Genomic DNA, 22,190 nt, shown 5'->3' with positions numbered 1-22,190 from the left:
ACATTCTGTGCTGACTTTTATTGTTACACTTTCAAGTTATGTAGAGGGAAACACTGACATTGAACAAGCTATGTAGAGGGAAACACTGACATTGAACAAGTTATGTAGAGGGAAACACTGACATTGAACAAGTTATGTAGAGGGAAACACTGACATTGAACAAGTTATGTAGAGGGAAACACTGACATTGAACAAGTTATGCAGACGAAACACTGACATTGAACAACTGTAATAATACCTTTGATCCAATTCCTCTAATAAATCTTGAAATACAGTAATCCAATTTCTTCTCATAAAACAGGGAGAAACCACACGGTTCTATGTGACACGGGAAGGCTCTATTTTCTCTGTCCAGACTCAAAGACATCAAAATAAAGAGTTGCACACTCCATATATAAACTACTAGTAATTTATTGGGTAAATCACCAACGTTTCAGCATCCAAAACGTTGATGATTGGCACAGTGATGTCGAAATGGTGACTTCCCCAATAAATTACTGGGAGTTTATATATGGAATGTGTGACAATTTTTTATAGCTTATAGTTTATTTTCCGTTAGTCAGCACCTCTACATAAAATAATGTTCTCTGGGTGTGCGCCAGCTCATGTTTTTTTGTCAGGCTCAAAAGACATGAGACTTCACTGCACATAATGCATAATGAGTACACACAAACAAGTGGGCTACACAATCTGAACTTCATATTTACACACATACATCCAAATGCATACACTATCACACAAAGTCACAGAATAGAGTGTGGAGGGAGGAGAGGTGAAAGGGATTGAGTGGGCGGGAGTGTGAGCGAAAGACAGAGAAAGAGGCAGAGGGAGAGTGGGAGTGAGTGGCACATGGCTTTCAGTCTAAAAAAGGGAAAGAGCGGCATGAAGCCAAAACCTGGAATAGCTAGATAAAGAATGGGGAGGGGGGAGAGCATAGGAGAGAAAATGTAGGTTTCTTCACTGTTGAAATGGTGCAAACGCATGACACTGCTTTCGCGGTCACAAACCTCTTCTAAAATATGAATAGTGAATGAGCGTGTGGGTAGAGTGAGAAGAGAATGATGGAGATGAAAAGGAGACAGTAAGAGAGGGAGAGAGAGGCTAGAGATTTCACGTTAAAGGTAGGCTGGATGGTGCATGGAAGAGGATGTCGTAATAAAAGACAGGTGAAGGAGGAAGATGGAGGAGTAGGTCTACTAGGAGAAACGGAGGAGGAGGAGAGCGTGTGACGAGTATATAGGAACTCACGAGAGAAAGAAAGAGAGAAGCTCTGTGTATAGTGTGACACTGACCCAAGCAGACAGAGAGAGTGCTGCACATGGAGGCTGGAGCAGACGGGTACAGGGCTGGGAGCCGAGAGACAGAGGGAGGGAGAGTACCGCTCTGCCAGCCTGGGTTAACATCCCCCTGTGGACTCTCTCAATAACATCCCAATCTCTCCCCTATTCATGCCAAACACCTCACCAACACACTTCACACTGCACCCCTAATATCCTCCTCAGTCCTCACACCACAAGGCTGAGCTCACAAAATACACAACGCACTGGGAGTTTCCCCCCTATGCTTCCACAAACACCTGTGACCTCTCACCACCACACACTAGAACAAATACAGTATGTGGCATTCAGTCAGGTCCATAATTATTGCCACCCTTGATACAGATGAGGAAAAAAGACTGATCCCTCCCAATGTGTTCTCCCAATGTGTTCTCCTATCTCATAAAACATTTTAACAAAAAGGCTCAGTGCTGTTATTCTCGCAAGGTGAGATATTGAAAACAGGGGTGGCAATAATTTTGACCATCTTTTTAAGAAACAATTAATACTTGTTAAACTAAATGTATTTCTCTGAATGCATGTATTTTCTCTTTCTCATTAGGACCAAATTTTTGATCCTAATGTATGACCATATGTGACTTGATACGCTCCTAATAAACTGTATCTGTATATTACTTAGCTAGTCAATCATTTACAGTCCCTTTGTAGTCCAAACATGCCATGACCATCACAGTACTCCAGATAAAACCTCTCCCTCTTTGAATACAAAAACCGTCAATGACACACATTATGTGGTTTGACACATTGAGGCTGTCAAAAAGAGGCACCCTATTCCCTTTATAGTGCACTACTTTTGACCAGGGTTTGTAGGGCTCTATAGAGAATATGGTGCCATTTCAGACACACTTTGTGAAAGACACAACCGTCAGGAGAGGAGAGGTACTCAGTGGGGGTTGAGGAGTCAGCAGGGAGGGAGTAAGTGGAAGCAGGTGTAAACAAAACAGACAGTATTCCGATGTACTGTGGCTAGGAACCTCTTAGCCCCCTACTGTAGATCTAATGGATTATTAGGCTTTTAAATGGTTGTGTTTGTCAGACAGGGACACCAGGTTTCTGAGAAAAGCAGTTTCATTTATAATATGGCCATACCACCAGTGTGATCTTTCCCATATTAGATTCAATCTGAAAGCATGATAGAAGTTGTATCTTTATGTTGGAGAATTCTGTGTAAATTGTTGTCATGAAGTCCAGAATGTGACACTTGTTTGTTGTGATGGGAATTATTGGCTAGGGAGTGGTTGCTGTGAAATGACCAAAGCAAAAGCACCTCTTAATGGAAACAGATCTGTGCGTGTGCAACATGAATGTACATCTCACACAGCACACATACACACTCCAGTCTCAACTCAGGGATTGAAATCAAGCTTATTCCATAAATGATGGGAGAGGTTGAGAAGGAAAAAGTGAGTAAAACCTGTCCTCTTCTCACATGCGCTAAAAGAAAAGATCCTAGACATTTGTCATATGCACAAAAAGCTTATTTCAGGTAGGTCCCGCCCCATTTCGTTCCTGTTGCTTCCGTTTAAGAAACGTTTTGCAACAGAATCGGCATAATGAATACGCCGCTGGGTAAAACTGAGTCTGAACGTGAGATTACTACAGGGGATTTAAACCTACTTTAGGGGGCAAACCGGTCTCAAATCCACTGAACGTGACCGTAATCCATGTACACTGCATCTCTCTGCCCATTGGCTTTTGTTCTCTAGTGTTACACAACATTCATAAAAACTCTCTCCAAGTAGTAACAACTTTCAGAACATCACTTAGATCACTTTTACGCTACTGCAAACAGATCATGCTTGATACACAGACATACACCTGTAATACAAACTCACATATCTTACATGATCCACTTGTCCATGTTCGAGCCTTCATGAAAACATGCAGAGCGCCTAGGGAAGATATTTTGGCACTCATGGAAATAAAGTGATTGTGACTGGGCATTCTATTGGTATGACATGCATTTCTCTCTGTAGGCCCAGCTATGAGGCTGATAAAAGGCTCTGTCTTCACACATTGAACTACATGTTCTTTATCCAGTCTCTCTCCGCCTGCTGCATGCCTGCACATGAGCATCATAGCCTGCCCTGTCCTGAAGGGTTATTGAGAGCAATGCAAAAACACTGGACATTCTGCAGAAAGACTCCACAATGATGCAATAATAAAGGAGTAAAGACATGGTCGAGAACAGGTTTGAATACATCTGGCCTAATCTGTGGGTTGAGCCTTCCTTAAATCAATAATGGACCTGCCACTAATTGTTGGGCCATATAACCTAATGTCCGGATTTTCCTAATCTCTGCTATCACTTCCTTATCACCAAGGTAGGTAAAGGGGGTATTAGTAATATTGCTACCCCAGTTGATATTTAGAAAAGGCTATTGTCTAAATAGATAAGAAATCCAAGCAGTCACTGTATGACACCCATCCCCATCCCATTACATTGATCGGCCGTTGGGCTTCTTTCTCACCTGTATTGTGACGATGCCTTGCCAAGACCCACTGCATCGGTTCTGTTCGTTCTCCCATCCTACTCTTGTCCACCTCGAGCTCTCCTCCACGCGGACCTGGACCAGTGCTCTGCCAGGGATAAACCCTGTAAAATACCGCAGCGACAATATTGCGCTGAACCGTGGCTGGCAGAACACACACGTTCCTCCCTATGAATCCAGCCACTGTACTTCAAGTGAAAGGTTCCACAGGAATCCGGGCCAGGCAATCGGATAAGATTCGCAGCTGGATCATACCGTAACCTAGAGTCAAAACCGTGCAGACACGCGCTCCATTTACTCTGCCTTGGTATTCAAGGTCTTGATTATTTGATAAATTGCAACACGTCGTCGATATGTAGGATATCCGCAGACCGATGTCTCTTCACGCCATGTAGGAGAGCCGGGAGGTTCATCCATACAGTGTTTCTCGCTGACATACAGTTCAGTTGAATAAATAAATCGCTACACAATGTTTTTATATTGTGTGTATCATATGTGACAACCAACCGGACAACTCCCGATCACAATCGGGCTACTGGAGTAGCGGGTCCCGATAAATTGGTTGTTGTAATACCAGCCGTCAGACCAATTTTTACCCCTGAAAAGATACGTCGCTTCTATTCCCATTCCATATTCCGCAGCTGCGGATCAAAAACCGAATCACCACTGCGCCATTTACGTAGGAACTTTACGTCATCCATCACCCTACAATAGAGCCAGTTGAATTTGCGTCGTTCTCGCAGGCTTCGGCGATTGTAGGCACTGTATAAATCGCTGGCATACTGTAAAATGCACGACTGGTGGTTTGTGAATATCGAGGAATCTCCAACTATAGAGTTTGGGCGTGGACTCACGTCATTTCCTGAGCTAGACTTTATTAAATAGGTGTGCCCTGCGCTCGGACTGGCTCTAAATGCAAAACAGGGGTTGACCACATTTTCTTTTAAACATCAGCAAAACAAATAATATTACAGGCACATAATTAGCCAAATGCATTTGCCATAAATAGGCAAACACTATTAGTCTACACAACTTGGGAAGGCTACCCTACAGCCATCAGTCTGCTGCGACTCCAAGAGCTTTGGGTCATCTGTCCAAGGCAGACTGGCAGACATCACCCAAAAATAGAAATAAGCTGTCTGAAATATTCATTCTTAGTAATGTTGACACTGCTGACAATAGTCCTACTTGATATCCCAAATGGATACTTATTTTCAGAGTTGTAAGTTTGTTGTATATAACACATCAGCTCATTTTACAGTATAGGCTACAAGGCACATAGGCACAAAACCTGACTGTCGGCATTGGCATTGACATTTATTTGATTATTGACTGAGCCCTGCTGGCCATGCTTGTTAATGTCATACATTACTGCTGTGTGTTTTAGGAATGCAGAAATGTTGCTGTAGGCATCTGCCAGGATGTTCCTCCTACTATAAGTCATCCTGCTATATCCTGTTTCTTCCCATATATTAGTATTATTAGTACATGGAGGTAACCACCTTAATGCATTACTACAGTGGTGAGAAAAGGTTCAAATGATATAATTGAATTGTCAATAACAAGACAAAAGCAGCCAGGGCCAGAAAACATCTAATGGCGAGTTTGAATATTTTATTTATTATTTTTTAAATCTCATATGTAATTGATGGGTGGATACAAATAATCATACTGGAATGGTAGGTAGATATCCTAGGTATCCTAGCAGTTAAGCGTGTTGGGCCAATAACTAAAAGCTTTCTGGTTTGAATCCCAGAGCAGACTAGATGAAAAATCTGTTGATGTGCCCTTGAGCAAAGCAGTTAGCCCGAATTGCTCCTGTAAGTCACTCTGGATAAGAGTGTCTGCTAAATGACAATAATGACAATGTAGGCATACAGTAGTATTTGACTGAACTAGGGCTGTATTATTTGAATGATGTCATCCCCTTAGCATCACAGGGAGATATTTTATTTAGATACAGTCAGGGACAGTGATGCAAGAAAGTACTCAACTGAAGCCATGTACTGAACACACTTGAGATCAAATTTGAAACATACAAACAACAAGCATATTTGCCCCTTTACAAATGTGACAGTGACTCAGAAACACACACATTTTGAGGCAGCATGATGACACACATTGGGTATGCAAATCTTTGACTTGTATTATATATTTATACAGTATATACAATTGAATCACTATTGTTATAATTATTATAGTAGTCTTCTACAAGAATTTCACAAGAATTTATTTAAAAAAATACATCCTAAGCTCTAGGGCTAGGCAGAGAGAGATACAGTAAATTGACCCAATCACAATTCAGTCTAAAGATATGGACACCCCCACTGTTTGCAGCCCAGATGGTACATCCCAGTCCTTCTCCTTCACCTCCCTCTGTTTTCACTGTGCCCTCCATCTCTTTACTTACTCTCGCTCTGTCTTGAGGACATTACTGATTTCCTTCTGACAGTCTTTGAGCAGCAATTCCATTTCTCCATCCTTCCGGCCATTGTTACAGAGCTGTTGGAGAGAAGAACAGAATAGCCTGAGGGTATGTACTCCCAGATTTCTACCTTCATGCAATTTCAGTATTTTGGTCTATGGGATTATCACGGCCTGTGCAGCTCCTATCTTCATATCCTGTGCCAGCATCGAGCATCCTCAGATACATCCATTATAGTATCTCTCTGTTTTTTCTTTAATTCCTCTGTCTCTTTCTTATTTTCCTGCCTTTGGATAATTCTGTATCCCCAATATGTTATTACTCTCTCCTCTCCTTATTCCTGTCTGCTTTCCTCCATCTTGACCTCCATTAACAGTACACACTGTATGACTCATGCCATTTTAGAGATAGACAGGGAGAGAGAGGGAGAAATAAATAAATATACAGAGACAATATTTATTGCATGCTGAGACTGGATTAACACTTGTGTCAGACCGTGTGGGGAGTGCAGAAGACATGCATGCACCTCTGTGCCTCTGTCAAATGGGCTCTTTTTTTTAGCAGCTGCAGCAGCATGATTACTGTGTCTGTTACAAAACGTGCAGTTAACTTTCCCATGAGATTGCTCTTGACAGGATGTTGGACTTAAAGTGTTGCTTCCACCCACTGGAAGTTTGCTCTACAAATGTAATAAACAAACCAGATAATGTATATAGCAGGGACAATATGGTTCTGTTTGTCCTCTTGTCTGTGAAGGTCACATGATGGCCCTACTGACATGAGGCTTTTACTTCATTCTGCAGTGAATACGGAGGTGTATAATACTTCCTGTGTATGTTGATGCTCCTTGTCGGTATAATAACACCAGGGGACAGTAGAGCAGATAACATAGTCTAATCTGTGTGATTATCTGTCTGCCTCTGTTTGCTGTTTTCCATCAGTGAAGCAGCTGACCAACCCCACCTCTGTTTCTGGATCCTATGGAAGCCAAGGCTAAGAGCGGGGCACCAGCGCCCAAGGCATCCTCTAAAGCAGAGAAGACAGAGAAGAAGGAGGCAGCTCCCCCTAAAAAGGTTGACCCTGCTCAAGTAGAGCCTCTACCCCCAGCAGCCCCTGTGGAAGAGCCTCCAGTGGAGGATGGCTCAGCTGAACCAGAGGGGGCACCAGAGGGGGAGGAGGCAGCAGAGGCCAGTACGGACTACCTGGAAAGCCTGAAGCCCTTCCTCATTGGTGGTGCCATCATCGCTGCTGGTGCCATCCTGTTGGGGGCACTGTTGTTGGCACGAAGAAATTAACCACCACCACTCATCATCAAAACCTATTGGTCGATGGGTTAACGAGTCACTTGCTGATTGGTTCATAGACTATCATGCAGCTGGTAGAGATGGGGTTATGGGGAGCCACTGTGCTTCTTAACTTTAATTCAGTCTGACCTTACTTGTAGTGAATATAAACATCAGTGAACATTCAAGTAATATATTTTGGGCCCCTGCTAGTATACTCACGCATGAATTTGCTCCACCCCTCTAACTGCACCTATTTATAGGTCTACACGCTTTTAATCACCATACAAATGCACTCCCAACAGTTACACTGGACACACACATATACACAGTACTTGAACACCCTATTTATCCAGTATTCACTGATAAACATTTGGATGTTTCTGGGTCTACTAATACATAAGTTAGAAGTAGAAATGCAGTAACTTTATATTGTTTGATTTGAAAAAGGTCATATGAAGTGAAGTATGAAGTATATTAAACATACTATTGTGAGTGCCTAGCAGGTTTGGGGTCAATTTCATTTGAATTCCAGTCAATTCAGGAAGTACACTGAAATTCCTCTATTTATTTGAAGACCATACATGTTAGAGTGATAGTGCGAGAGACTGTGCAGCTACTGTAATAGTACTGTACATTGTATGTGTGAATTTCGATTCAGAATGAAAATATTCTACATGTAATATGTGGTGTACCAATGTATGTAGTAGCTTGGCCAGTCATGCTCAGCAAATCAGCATATACACAAATATATTACATTCATATCCAACCTCCAGGAAAGCCTTGAAAGTATGATGAAATGATGATAATACACGCATTACGGTTTATTTTCTAATACATTCATATTTTTTGATAGTTTGATAAACCTAGAATCCAAGTAGAAAGCATGCATTATTGATGGGAGTAGAGAAATAGCTGGATTTATTTAGTAGATAAACTGAGATTGTTTCTTCTGTTGTTTCCCTATTCATTACAGAGAAGCTCTCCTATTTTTGATAACAGACAAACACTTTTTTTATTTTAAATCAGAGGTCTAGGAGATTTTCAACACCCAATCAAACATCTTGCTTGAACCCTGGCATGTAGCGTACCATGATGCAATATCAATACCTCCAGCACAGCAACAGAACAGACACATATTCTGCAGATACATGTTCAAATAGCCTAGTCATCACGTCACAGAGTACTAAATAAAATCTATCAGTTATTTTCCTTGGTCTCAAAGAGCGTATAAATGCAATAATTCCAGTAGGACTCCACATTTTAGCACATGTTCTGTGTGATATTAAAATAATGGTAATGATGGTGACATGTTGATGGGTAATACTATTGTAAATGGAGAATGAGAACCAGATGATGATGATTAAACCTATATTTTCTTGATATCCCAGCTCCCCATATAACATATTTTCCCTCTTGCACACTCCCTCCCCTGACTCCAAAGCTCCTTGTGTAAATCCAAATGGTTGTCTTGTGACTAGACCTGACCTTTATTAAAGGCAATGAAACAGCTTGCATAGACTCAAGGATCTCTTTGATAGCTGTGAATAATTTTGTGTCCTACACTCTCCACCAATAGAATTAGCTAGGGTTCATTGTGTTGAGGATGATGCACTCCTTTCATTGTTTCATTTCCTCCATCATCACTGATATGAATAGGACTGACGCTGTATTATGTACACCATTCACATGTTAGCGGTCATGAAAAGGAGACAAATTGTTTTCTTTCTTTTTTTAATATTTTTTTTATTAACAACAAATCAATACATAAAGCACATGAGGGAACACAAGCATACATAGATTACAAACAATGGACAATCGAGCTAGGGGGTACAATTTCACATTACAATTACACAAGGACCTTAAGGGACATGCATATACTTACAATTCTAACAGCTTTTTTGTTAGTAGAGCATTTAACCGTCTTAAAATACAGTTCAATTTCTTTTTGTAGGATACGAAAATGTGGTTTTCTGTTTGTAAATTTACATTTGTGTATATGAAATTTGGCCAAAAGAATAATGAAATGAATTACATAAAAATGATTCCGCTTATTTCTATTGTATGTAAAGAATCCAAACAGTACATCTCTCCACAATAGTGTAAAATCTTCATAAATGTGTTCAATTATAAACCTACTGATGTCTTGCCACAGTTTTCTTACATGCATACAATGCCAAAAAAGATGCACAACTGTTTCTGGGTGGTCATTACAAAAGGAGCAATTTGAGTTGATGTTTTCCTTAAACTTCTTCATATAGTGGTTGGCAGGATAGTATTTATGAATAATTTTAAAGGAAACTTCCTTAATTTTGTTAACAAGTAGGTATGTTTGTGGCAACATCCAAACTTTTTTCCAACAGATATTATCAATAAATCCATTCCAGTAAGGCATGACATAAGGTATAGATACAACATCCTGCTGAAACAAGGATCGACGCTCTGTTGTTGAATGGACCAAAAGAGAAACAAATCTTTCCTACTGATGAGTCAACAGGGTCAATAGAAGGTAGGCTCTGAGGGTCAGGTCTTGACATGTTCCTGAATAACATAGCAACACCTGAGGGAATGGCATCTAAAACAATTGCAAAATCTTTAGGTGTTACAGGGACCTTGTAAAGTGATAAGAATTTTTATAACTGAGTAAAAGACCCTCTGCATTTACCAGTTGGCTCACCAATAGGATATTATTTCTGAACCAATATTCTAAAAACAGAGAGGTATTTTTATACAATATATCCCGATTATTCCATATATAATATCTGTGTGGAGAAAAATTGTGTTTATAAATTAAGGACCATGACAAGAAAACCTGCCGATGAAAAGCAGAAAGTTTCACTGGAACTTTGTCAATATTATAATTGCAAAACAACATGAAGTTAAGGCCACCAAAAGTAGAGAAGACATGATGAGGAATACAATTCCAGATAGAAGTGGGTCTTCTTAGGAATTGTTTTATCCAATTGATCTTGAAAGTATTATTTAAAGTAGTAAAATCCAGAAAATTCAGTCCACCATTCTCATAAGTGTTCATTACAACAGTTTTCCTAATGTAATGGGTGCTGTTTAAAATTCTAAAGAGATAACCAGTTCCAGATGTGACTCATGTGAATCTAGTATTGGACTAGTCCAAATTAGAAAACTGAGGGGAGAGTCATATTCTAAACAGAGCCCTAATATCTTCGGAAAATCGAATGTGTACCATGAAAACATCAATAAATTGAATGAGGGGTAAATGGAGCTATGAATGAGGCGCAGCGCATTCAATCAAACCTTTATAGAACCCCCTGTAACGTTGCAGTCCCTGAACATGCCCCAGTATTGAGGGAGGAGCGACGCGCGTTGGCAAATTTTTTTTTCTGTGTGCTTTCTTGCCGGTTTGCTAGGGTTACTGCAGAACATTTACTTTACAGTGAGTCGATAACTACTTTATTGTTTGAGTCTCTATTTAGTCATGATATAAAACACATTGGTAAACATGGCTGTTTTATTCTAACACGTTTTGGTTAACTAGCTAGTTAAATGCAACGGGTTTGGAAATGTGAGCGTTAGCTAGCACTTCTGTTTACATGTCCACGCTTAGACTGAGCGTCAGTAAACCATAGCTGTCAAGATATCTACAAAATTGATAGGCTATACGGTTTCGTTCAGTTATGCATTTATCATGTTATAGCTACCTTTTTCTTCAAGCCACATTTCTGCCGTTGGCTGGCTAGCTTAACATTAACTACGTTTTTTTGTCATTTAGCAGACGCTCTTAATCAGAGGAATTTACAGCAGAGTGCATACATTTTTCGTAATTCTGTTACTCTGTTCTAATTTATTTTCAGGGCCTCAGTCGAAAGATATCAAAATGATTATCCCGGTCCGGTGCTTCACCTGTGGGAAAATCGTTGGTAATAAATGGGAGGCGTACCTTGGCCTCCTTCAAGCTGAATACACTGAAGGGTGAGAGACATGTTTGTTGTGGTCATTGTTTACATTGTATTTCCCTAAGATTAATCCCTTTCTCAAAATATTGTGTTCATTTATTTCATTTGATATTTTTAATAGCTACATAGGCTACTCCTGAAACATATCAAACTCTCCTATCTGCTCCCCTTTGTTTGGTTGGCAGTGATGCCCTTGATGCTCTTGGTCTGAAGAGGTATTGCTGTCGGAGGATGCTGCTGGCCCATGTAGACCTCATTGAGAAGTTGCTGAATTATGCACCCCTGGAGAAATGATGGATACAACCACCACAAGAATCATCTGGCCTATTTACAGACAAGCCCTTGCTGACAGCCAGTGAGGCAGTGCACCCTGATGGATTGACATCCCCAAGAGACTATTTTCCCACCTTGTTTGAATTGTACATGTTTTTTTGTTGGCTACAGCCACTTGACATGTAATTTACATCATTGTGTAAATAAACAAGACAGGAGGCGAACCCCTTTAAGCAGCATGGGTCAGGCATTGAAAACTACCTAGTCCTCTTGTGTAGCAATCCCTTTTTGCAATAAACACACTTGTTCCAACTCATTTTAACAGCCTTTTTTAATCAGTTCAAATTTGATACAAAAGAAGGGTGAAGAGGGGGAAAAAAACACTGCACAATTCAACATACAAAAAAATGTACCTCTGCTTTGTGCATGTCGGTGTGGCAAACAACAAAAGTTGCAGCCACGACCCTGAAACCGTCAATTTATAATAAAAAATAAAATTACAAAGACAGGAACACTGAGAAAGAGGGGGTTGGTGATGGCTGAGATCAGAAGATTATGATAAGGTAAAATGCTTGGTGGCTGCTGAGTACCAGGGAAATGTGAACGGGGGACTATGGACATTCATTTTGTCTCACCATCAGTTCATCCATTATCCCAGACTTTTAAGCAGCTTGGTTCAGAAATAAAGTCCTGCCTCCCCTCCTACTCAAGCCTGACGGGGACAAAGACCACCTAGAATGTCCTGGGGGGAAAAAATATAAAAGTTCTGTCAGGAGTGAGTAAATACAAAGGGTTGACTGAAAAAACAGGTGCTTGGCAATTAGAGGCGTTAGTGTGAGTAAGTGGTCTGTAGATTACAGAATTAGAGGGGAGACGTGTTGGAGACACGACAGGGCTAGAGAGCTTACCTAGCGGTGCCGCTCGCGATGCTCCCTATGTCTATCTCGTTCCCGAACACGCTCCCGGTCTCTCCCATCTCTCTCCCCACTTAAGGAGCGTTCTCGGTGCCGGCGGGACATTCCTGCAGCCTCCCATTCCTGGCTGTAGGACTCTTCCCTTTCTTCCCTTCCTCTGCCTCTGTCCCGTTCTCTTTCCCTGTCTCGCTCCCTATCTCGGGAACGGTGTTCTCTGTCACGGGAACGGTGTCTTTTCCTACAAAGAGAACAAGTTAAGAGTGAGGCCACATTACAATATCCATTTGTGATGGAAGAACAGTCCATGAGGTCCAAACAATTTTCCAGCACTGACCTGGAGCCATAAGACTTGCTCTCGATGGAGAAGAGGCAGTCTTTCAGAGAGGTGACCAGCGCTCGACAGCGCTCGTCCCCATACACTCTTGACTGCTTGATGACAGCAATGGCAGTCAAAAGCGTCTCAATGGCCAGGGGCATGTCTCCTACATGAGGCGAGGTTACAGAGTTTATTACAACGACGCGATTTAAGATGACCATGATCTGCATTGTGTACTGCACATGTCAATGTCTTTGGGTCTCTAGTCTAGATTTATCATCATGAATCTGTATTTGAGTGTCTACTGTAGGCATTTTTCAGTGAGAGTCTAACCAGCAGTAGCTCCAGACACAGCCTTGGTGATGGCGCTGCTGGCGATGGCTCTGTTTCTGTTCATCAGCTCATCAAACTCTCCCTCTGGCATTTGGGGTGTGGGCGCTTCACTGTCCCTGCTGCTAGAGAAAGAGATACTCCCTTACTGATCATCATCATACATACATACATACATACATATCCATACAACTTGTCATAGACATGTTTACCAATTAATACAAAAGAATTCCATAATATAAAGTACAGTGGATGAGCTCACCTGTGCCGGTTGTACTGTGTGTTGTGTTGTTGACTGTAGTTGTCATGTTGTGCTGGAGGAAAGAAGGCGGGGTTGAGATGCAGGGAGGGAGGAGGATGGCTGGGGAGACGTAGAGGTGGTGGAGGGAAAAGGTGTGGCATGGGGGGAGGGGGAATGTGTGGGGGAAGGTGAGGGAAAAGAGGAGGCGGCAGCCTAAAGTATGGGACTGACAGAGGGGGAGGTTTGTTGTGAATGTGTTGGGGGTGGATAGTGTGAGGTACAGTGGAGTGGTTCTGGTTGAGCACAGGAGGGGAGACGGAGGCGTTTTTGTCCCCAGTATCTGACGACTCCTTTGAGTTAGAGCGCTGGGGGACACCTATGGAAAAGGAGGAGGGACAGTTTGATTTTGTTTCTATGCAGCATTGGATATCTCTTACGAGATAGATTTGAGTACCAATTTATTTGCTGTAAGTAGATGTGTGCTTACGTTTATTAGCCTGGGCTTCAAACACGGCAAGATTCTGGCGTGTGGCAAAGCGGCAGTCCACCTTTTCTCCATTAACATGACAATTTGGCAAAGTCTCCAGCAACCTCTGCAATGACTCTTCTGTGGCCACCACTACCTCAGCGTATCTATAGAGATAAAAGACAAATATCAGCTAGTGTACTTTATGTTACCAGCTGGATAGAAAGGCTATTCCAGAGCTTTGAAAGGCCTTCACAACATAATCGACTAGCCATCAGTAACCACCAGAGCAGCCTTGTCCAGTTCTTCAGGGTCTGGAAACAACACTTTGGCTCTGGATCATGCACAGATAATAAATAATAAAACATTGGTAGTCATCTGTAAGATCTGTATTTAGCTTAGCTACTGGAGCATCATATTTATTTGAAGACTATTTTAACTCAATAGGTGTCTCCAGGTCTCCCTAGAACACCATGGCCAGACTCAGTCATGAAATGACAAAACACCCAGTTAATAAACAGTGAAGAAATAGATCACATTAGATTAGAATGATGCCCAGTGGATAGGCCTAACTCTCACCCTCTGGACTGGCCATTAGCTCTGTTCTCAGCAAATTTGATCTCCACAATGTCCTTCACACCCAAGGTGCGAGCCACGTTAATAAGGTCTTTGTCAGAGGTCCACTGAGGAGAGAGGTAAAGGAGTACAAAGGAGAGAAAGAGGGAGAAGATGAGTAAAAATGAAGGATATTGACAGAAAGGTAATAGGCCTAGGTGGCTGTATCTCATTACAGAACATAGGCTAATAGATTAGCAAACTGGATTGAAGGTAATGGTGATGGTGGGAGACTCACCCAGGAGAAGTTGCCCACATATACAGCCAGTCTCTTGTTCCACACCCCACTGTAAGTGTACAGTATTGCTGGTTTGCTCTCCTCTTTCGTTGGCTGGTTCTTGCTGAGAGGGATAGTATCTTCTGAGAATTTCCTTTCCCGGCTCACAGAGCCAGTGAGCACATCATCATAAAGATCACTTGCCTCTGCTGTCATTGCAAAATCTCCATCCTATAGAGAGGACAGAAGATAGACATAATCCCTCAATGCCTAGCTTATCACTCACAATGACCATCCATGAAAAATCTGACAAACTACAAGAGAACAATAACCTCTACAAGTGTATTGTTGATATCAAGGATAAGAAATTGAATAGTATGATTTTTGACATTAATTAATGTAAGATGTTGACATGCTGGTCATGCTAAAATCAAACCTCATTCAATAAATTATTTTAGTTCCCACTTCAAGAATCTTCTGCATTTACTTTCAGCTTCTCACAACTACAGCTATTTTCATAATCTCTCTCGGCCTGTCTCACCTCCCCGTTGTTTTGACTGAACTTCTCGTCGTAGATGTCTATGAGGTCAGTTGTACCACCACCTTCGGCCGCTTTAGCCGCCATCCCGAGTCCTGGGTTGGCAGTGCAGCCTCTGGCTACGTTTTCTCTCAGCAATCGACACTTGGCAATAAACGCAAGGAAATAACTAAAGGTGCATATTTTGCACCTTTCCGTGCGTCTATGTTTTATTGATGTAGCTAGTCCAGCTGGCTAACGTTATCCAGTTAGCGTCTCAATATTGTTTAAAAAACTAGCGAGGTGGCGAACGTTAGCGAAATGGCTAGCTAGCATCACCTCGCATTCCCTCCCATTACAGGGAAGCTGGCGTGGACGGAATACCAAAGTCAAACAAATAAATTACAAACCCGGATTAAAAAGTCAACAAATATTATACTTTCAAAATGTGATATAATTGTTATGGAAGTCTACATGCAAAAACGGATAACATTCAGGTAAACACTCAGCTAGCTTGTTGCTGCTACATCAGAACAGAAGCGAAATCGAGGAGTGCATCTCAAATATCTCCCGTGTAAAACAGGCATGATATTACGAGGTTCCGTAAACAATTATTTAGCTATCAGCTTAATAATATATGTTGTTACATACGTGAATATATAATGTAAATATGAGACATGTTGATACACGTATTATTGTTTAACATGCATTTCAAGAACCATTTGGAAGAAGTAATAATTTCCCTTACCAATATGGCGCCTTTTATTTCCCCAAGCTGGAGCGGACATTTCCTGCTGTGTCCCCCTGTTATTATGTGAATGTCTTTAACTAGCAGGGACTTGTCAATTTTGGGGCACCGGCTGCTCTCGAGTCAACAAGAACAGTCATATTAGGATTCAGCAGTCACAAATAAGAAGGACACAATGCTGTCTGCTTTCGTTGCTAAAAGAGTGAGTCGTATTTGGAATATAAACGTTAGGCTACACGGACTATTTGAATTAACCTTGTATCCTCATTTACGTTGTATTTTAATTTAATTGTTAACCTTTGTACGGTCTCTATTCACACGCACATGGGCCTACACACACCATCATCTGCTCATTCACACATAATATGCACATACATTTATACTGACTCTACACGCACACGTTGCTGCTTTTGATGCCTCGTCAGTTTACCCCTATACATATCTACCTCAATCACTCCGGCTTCTCTGCACATTGTAAATATGGTATTTGAACTGACCTGGTATATAGTTTTTATTATTTTTATTTCACCTTTATTTAACCAGGTAAGCTAGTTGAGAACAGGTTCTCATTTACAACTGCGACCTGGTATAGTATGCTTACTTGCTGTGTTCTTCATATTTCTTCTTATTTATCGTGTTTTTTCTTCTTCTAGTTTTAGCCTCATTGTTTTTGATTATTGCATTGTTGGGCTTTGAGTTTGCAAGAAAGGTATTCCACTGTACTTGGGCATGTGACATTGAAACTTGTTAGGCCAGTCGATTGAATGTAGTAGCTAACGTTAGCTAGCTAGATGACTGGCGAGCTAGCTGGCTAGAAATGCTGTCTATTCTGACTGAAGCTAACTAAAGTTAGCCCATAAACCTAGTTGACTACAGAGTTTGAAAGTCATTTTCTGCATCGATTTAGCCTATGACCTTTGCCAATCTGACATGTGAGTACCCTACAGGACAGTCATTGTAAGCTACTTTTCTAGCATTAAAACCATATCCATGTCGTTGTGTACAGTCAGTCCAGTTGTTGGTAAGGATGTTGTTTATTTTGTCCAGCTGGTAAGTGTGGTATGCCAGGCGTCATGGAGACCAGCTGTGGCAGAACTAGTAACTACAAGGGGTTACAAAGGAGAGGCACCTGATGACTCTAGGGGTGACCTAATTGAGATCCCCCTGCCCCCCTGGACAGAGAAGGATGGCGAGACCATGGACATCAAGAGACGGCGCCTGCTCTTCCAAAGCCGAAAGAGGGGCATGCTGGAGAATTGCATATTGCTCAGGTGAGTGGACCACTGATCATACTATATATATTTTAGTATTGATTTTAGTCTTCTAATTAATCATGAGCAAAGCTCATACTATGATAGAGCCCACAATAGAGATATAAGGAATTTATAAACCATCAGGTTTAAGGTCAGGCAGCATGTGTGGTCAGTGGCAGAGGCATGATTTAATTATAGTGTGCAACTTACAATATGTGTATCTGAGTCTTGGACACATTTCAAAACCACACACTTGCACACACCAATCATTGTCTTTCCCCTTTCAGCCTGTTTGCCAAACAATATCTTAATACAATGACCGAGCACCAGTTAAGACAGTATGACAGACTGATCAATGAGCCTAGCAACGACTGGGACATCTACTACTGGGCAACAGGTGAGGAGAGTGGTTCAGCTTCTTATCAACTGTGATTATCCACTCTGATCTACACCAGGGCAAGCTAAGCCATATAATACAGTTAGTTATACTGTTGTTTAGAAATAGTTCTTATTTTCAAGCTGTTCTGCATGACTTTCTTGGTGTTATGGTGAGCCAATTTGCCCATTCTATATGAAATGTCAGTTGAAGTTAACTGAATGTGTGTTGTCTTTCCCTCCTCTCAACAGAGGCCCAGCCTGTACCTGATGTATACACAGGTGAAATCATGGACCTACTGAAGGAGTTCACTAAGAACAAAGATCAGGAACAGAGGCTGGACGCACCTAACCTGGAATACCTGGATAAGGGGAGCCAGTGAAGCCTGGCTGATGCATCCCTCTCAGGGTGTTTTCACATATAGTCTCCTTTTAAAATAACTGTTCTTAGTCCTCTTTAAAGTGAACTCTGGGGTAAAAAAAGAAGAAGCAAAAGGTCTGTTCTCTTTGTATTCACATTGCCCATGCCTTTGTATGAGGAATCTGCTTTTTTGCCAGTTCACTTCACCTATTTTGTTGTCAGAGTCATCTTTTCATTCACATTGCTATGTTTAGAAAGGAACCAATATCCTGTTCCAACATTCATTCAATGCACTGTGGGTGCAGGACAAGCCATTCAGTCAGAATGTGTTATTGGACAACAAAATATACCATATACCTACTTACATTTAGGAAGCTAAAAGATTACAATTATGTCTCATTTTTAACTAAATGCAATCAGAATATTAACATATAAATATTATTGGTAACAGAACAACTGCAGATTAAATAATGCTGTAATAGAGTTGGTGCCCATTATCTGAACTAAAAACTCCAGGCATATTTTGGCATTTCTGGTCATCCTTGCTAATCAAGATCCTTAAACAGTACATGTTTCCCCCCGCAAATCTGCACATCACAATTTTATCTAATTTGTGGCACCAATGTGAGGGGCAATTGTAGTGAACACGGTGTTGCAGTAGTCTACTGTGTGGTGCGGGAATAATGACAAGCGAAGCTGGGGATCTTTGTGTTCACATTGCCCTAAAAATGGGAACCGAACTCAGTCCACCTCTCGCGATGGTCTAAGTTCGCTTCGCTTCGGAGTTCATTCTTTGGTGGTCTGAGTTCTTACGGATTGTTCACACTATCACACTGCACAAAAAAATATAGCGGAGAAAAAAATTGGCTGGAAGGGACCAAGTGTGAAAACACCCTCAGAGAATGCTAATGGTTCTCATCATAATTTACCAGAGAAACCCTCCTAGACAAGGACAATTCCTGCAGAGAGCCATTGCACTACATGCATATTTCTATCACCGGCCTTATTCATAAGACCTTCAACACAGAATGAAAATAATGACTAGTACACGGATGTGCGAGGTAACTATACTGAACAAAAAATATAAACGCAACATGTACAGTGTTGGTTTACATGAGCTGAAATAAAAGATCACAGAAATGTTCCATATGCACAAAAAGCTTATTTCTCAAATGTTATGCACACGTTTGTTTATTTCATTGTTAGTGAGCAATTCCCCTTTGGCATTTCACCCACCCTGCTCATGTTTGGTTTCTAGTGAATACGACCCAGGTGCTTGGGTGAGTTGCAGTGTCAGTGCATGGACACCAGGGGGAAGCAAAACTACTGTTTCGTTCCCTTTTTGCACCTCAACTGCACATCACTGCTAATCACAGGTCTAAGGTAACATACTGGGAATGCAGATTCTAAAACATGAAGCTCAATACTCACTCTTAGATGCAGGCACCAAAACAGTTAATAGTTCAATTATATAAGGTTATTGTGGGTTGCACTGGCAAGCTATGGACAATCATGCTGTCCTTGATGTCTGTAATTAGCTTTCAGCTCAGTAACTCAGGCTAAGATGATTCATAATGTAGATAGATATCTGCATAACATTAATAGGCAAGGCTCTCCTTTCACCACGAATGAGTAAACGTATTCTGCTGTGCATAATGTTTGTGCGAGTGTGTGTATGTTTGCACTGGGTATGTGTAATCGGTGTGAAATGGCTAGTTAGCGGGGTGCGCGCGAATAGTGTTTCAATCGGTGACATCACTCGCTCTGAGACCTTGATGTTGTTGTTTCCCTTGCTCTGCAAGTACTGCGGCTTTTGTGGAGCGATAGGTAACGATGCTTCGACTGTAAATATCGACAATGTGTGCGGAGGATCCCTGGTTCGGGGCGAGGAGAGGGACGAAAGCTATACACTGTTACATGTAATTGTAGGGCTGTGTGTCTGAGCGTCAAATACTATCAGTTCTTACATTGCAGATTGTATTTTCCCTGAAACACATAAACTGTTTCTTTCTCCCTCTCCCCCTGCTACCATGTTGACAGTGGTAGGAGTTTCTCTGTTATCATTTAAACTCAGTGTAATGTTCTGAGACCAGCAGGGAGGTGCCCTTTGGCCAGAGACAAGCCTCCCTCTGCCTGGTTCTACCGTCAAGTCACCAGAACCATTGTGCTGGACACTCAGGCGATTACAGAAGACATTTATGATTTAAAATATTAAGTCCATCACCTGAGAGAACAGTCTCAGCTCACGAGCACAGACACAATTTGCACTTCAGTAGTCTTCAATATTCTGTACCCAGGCTACTTCCTCGTTTGGCAATAAAATAATAAAACCTCTTGGCATAAATCTTAAAGTGGTGATTTGCTCACAATTGATCAAAGATTAAATTGCCACACAAAGTAATTTCACATACAGCTCCTGCATGGACAGGGTGAGGTGGACATGCTGGGTGTGTGTCTTTAAATAGCACACTGTGATGTCAGCAGAGTCCCCCTCTGTGTCATCTCTGTGACTTTGCTGCCATCTGTCCCACTTCAGAGACATGGACTGGAAACATCTTCTGACCTCTGTCTGTCCTTTTTTAAATATATCTATCTCTGTCAGTGTTCTGCTATTTACCCGACTGACGGTCAGTCTGTCTGTATAACTTTGTGTTCGGCCACTCATCCGGGTGTCATTATTTCCACCACCACTAGTGTCAAAGATGTATTGGCCTGTGCCAAGTTTGTATCTTTATATTTCTTCAATTGATTTCTTTATCATCTTACTTCTTAACTGTTTGTCTTGATTAGGTTTTAATCTGAAAAAAATCTGAAACCTGCTGAGAAACAGTTGTCTGATGTGGATGTTCAGAGCGCACATTCTGTAGGAGCGTCTGTACACTTGTATCTGAACATACTGCATGAAATACACTTAGATCATGTGGGTGTGACTTTAATCAAACACAAACTCAGTGTGCACTTTCCTTTGCTCACATGGCAATGGTCCCGTTTCCATTTCCTCATTTAGCAATGGTCCCATGTGGCTCGGTTGGTAGAGTATGGTGCTTTCAACAGCAGAGTTTTGGGTTCAATTCCCATGGAGGACCATAACAAAAATGTACTCACTACTGTAAATGCTCTGGATAAGAGCATCTGCTAAATGACTGTAACAATGTAATTTAGCCCTGTTCTCTCACTATTAAATGATTCACCTCACCTGTGAATTCTACACATCAGGCTTTCATGTGCTTCACATTTCATGTTTTTCCATTCCCGTTAAGCTTGTTTGGAGGGTGGATCCGTCTGTCGCCCACAGCCGCCCACTCTCCCCATCTCCAGGCTGACGTGTTCCTGTCTTCTTCTAGCGCTGTGTCTCTGTGTCGTGACAGCTCTCAGTTTTATCCTCCGCTCTGCACTACCGCCAATCTCTGCTCCCCTGGAATTAAAATTGTACCCCTCTCTCTTTCTTCACCTTCTCTCTCCCTCTCCTCAACATGTCTTCTCATTCTGTCTGTACTTGAGAGAAGCCTGCAGGAAGGGAGCTGTACAACAGACAGAAAATACTGTAGTAGTTTCACTATTCTACTACTAATAACCTGTATTCAGGGCCAATTTTCCTGCCAGGTCATGTGGTCAGGAAAAACTTCTGTTGTGCACCGGTTTAGAATACTTAACACAAACATGCACACATCCCCTCTCCTTCATGCTCAGAGTTAACAGGGTTTCTGCAGTTGACTCATAAATAACCACATGCCAAAGATCAATAGTTGAAATTAACTATAGAAAATAAAATGTATTAAAAAGAAGCCCAAAGGAGGGAGTAGGGCAGATGTATGTAGGAAGTGGATTTGTAAAATACTGAAGATCTATTCTGTTCTTGTGTTCTGGTTGTAACTACAGTGTGTGAGCATTAGGAATGAACTGTGTGGGAAGCAATGTGTGTGGGTTGTGGTGTGTTTTAAACACTTGAGAAAAGGACAAAATAATACAACTGTGTGTAAACCAGCACTTAGAAACCACTTTTATAGCCTGTCAAAAATAGTCAAAACATACTCCTGTATGAGTCCAAACTGAGCTCTAACATGTTGCTACTCATTAGATTAGCTACCAACTTCT

At 41.5% G+C, this 22,190-nt stretch overlaps 5 protein-coding genes across 7 annotated transcripts in view; 3 read left to right on the top strand and 2 right to left on the bottom strand.

The window, feature by feature from the left end:
• LOC115113718 (diacylglycerol lipase-alpha-like) overlaps nt 1-4,665 on the bottom strand; it is a 48,751-nt gene extending 44,086 nt beyond the window's left edge. Inside the window, 1 exon segment of the mRNA XM_065013137.1 lies at nt 3,809-4,665. The gene's annotated coding sequence lies outside the window, so the exon portion shown is untranslated.
• A 1,542-nt stretch (nt 4,666-6,207) lies between these two features.
• LOC115112828 (brain acid soluble protein 1 homolog) lies at nt 6,208-9,052 on the top strand. Its single transcript, XM_065013136.1, has 2 exons — nt 6,208-6,362; nt 7,196-9,052. The coding sequence occupies exon 2, from the start codon at nt 7,235-7,237 to the stop codon at nt 7,547-7,549; it is 315 nt and encodes a 104-aa protein (XP_064869208.1). The 5' UTR covers nt 6,208-6,362; nt 7,196-7,234; the 3' UTR covers nt 7,550-9,052.
• Nucleotides 9,053-10,851: 1,799 nt separating this feature from the next.
• On the top strand, nt 10,852-12,058 carry LOC115113716 (DNA-directed RNA polymerases I, II, and III subunit RPABC5). Its single transcript, XM_029641658.2, has 3 exons — nt 10,852-10,949; nt 11,368-11,485; nt 11,655-12,058. The coding sequence occupies exons 2-3, from the start codon at nt 11,391-11,393 to the stop codon at nt 11,761-11,763; spliced, it is 204 nt and encodes a 67-aa protein (XP_029497518.1). The 5' UTR covers nt 10,852-10,949; nt 11,368-11,390; the 3' UTR covers nt 11,764-12,058.
• LOC115113714 (cleavage and polyadenylation specificity factor subunit 7-like) lies at nt 12,056-15,922 on the bottom strand. Of its 2 annotated transcripts, none has more exons than XM_029641655.2 (9): nt 15,383-15,922; nt 14,863-15,072; nt 14,589-14,692; nt 14,031-14,176; nt 13,565-13,919; nt 13,306-13,427; nt 12,991-13,138; nt 12,651-12,894; nt 12,056-12,484 (listed from the first exon to the last, which is right to left on the bottom strand). In XM_029641655.2, the coding sequence occupies exons 1-8, from the start codon at nt 15,464-15,466 to the stop codon at nt 12,651-12,653; spliced, it is 1,413 nt and encodes a 470-aa protein (XP_029497515.1). In that variant the 5' UTR covers nt 15,467-15,922; the 3' UTR covers nt 12,056-12,484. The 2 variants fall into 2 exon arrangements, with proteins under 2 accessions (XP_029497515.1, XP_029497516.1); XM_029641656.2 differs by having other exon boundaries at nt 13,306-13,424.
• Nucleotides 15,923-16,150: 228 nt separating this feature from the next.
• Nucleotides 16,151-19,240, top strand: LOC115113715 (succinate dehydrogenase assembly factor 2, mitochondrial-like). Of its 2 annotated transcripts, XM_065013135.1 has the most exons (5): nt 16,151-16,308; nt 17,154-17,377; nt 17,647-17,756; nt 17,987-18,155; nt 18,346-19,240. In XM_065013135.1, the coding sequence occupies exons 1-4, from the start codon at nt 16,282-16,284 to the stop codon at nt 18,115-18,117; spliced, it is 492 nt and encodes a 163-aa protein (XP_064869207.1). In that variant the 5' UTR covers nt 16,151-16,281; the 3' UTR covers nt 18,118-18,155; nt 18,346-19,240. The 2 variants fall into 2 exon arrangements, with proteins under 2 accessions (XP_064869207.1, XP_029497517.1); XM_029641657.2 differs by having other exon boundaries at nt 17,987-19,240.
• The last annotated feature ends 2,950 nt before the right edge of the window (nt 19,241-22,190 follow it).

Source organism: Oncorhynchus nerka, linkage group LG28, assembly GCF_034236695.1.
Source record: "Oncorhynchus nerka isolate Pitt River linkage group LG28, Oner_Uvic_2.0, whole genome shotgun sequence".
NCBI lineage: Eukaryota > Metazoa > Chordata > Actinopteri > Salmoniformes > Salmonidae > Oncorhynchus > Oncorhynchus nerka.
Note: the sequence above shows the minus strand (reverse complement) of the source record. Positions and strands in the feature narration are given on the sequence as shown.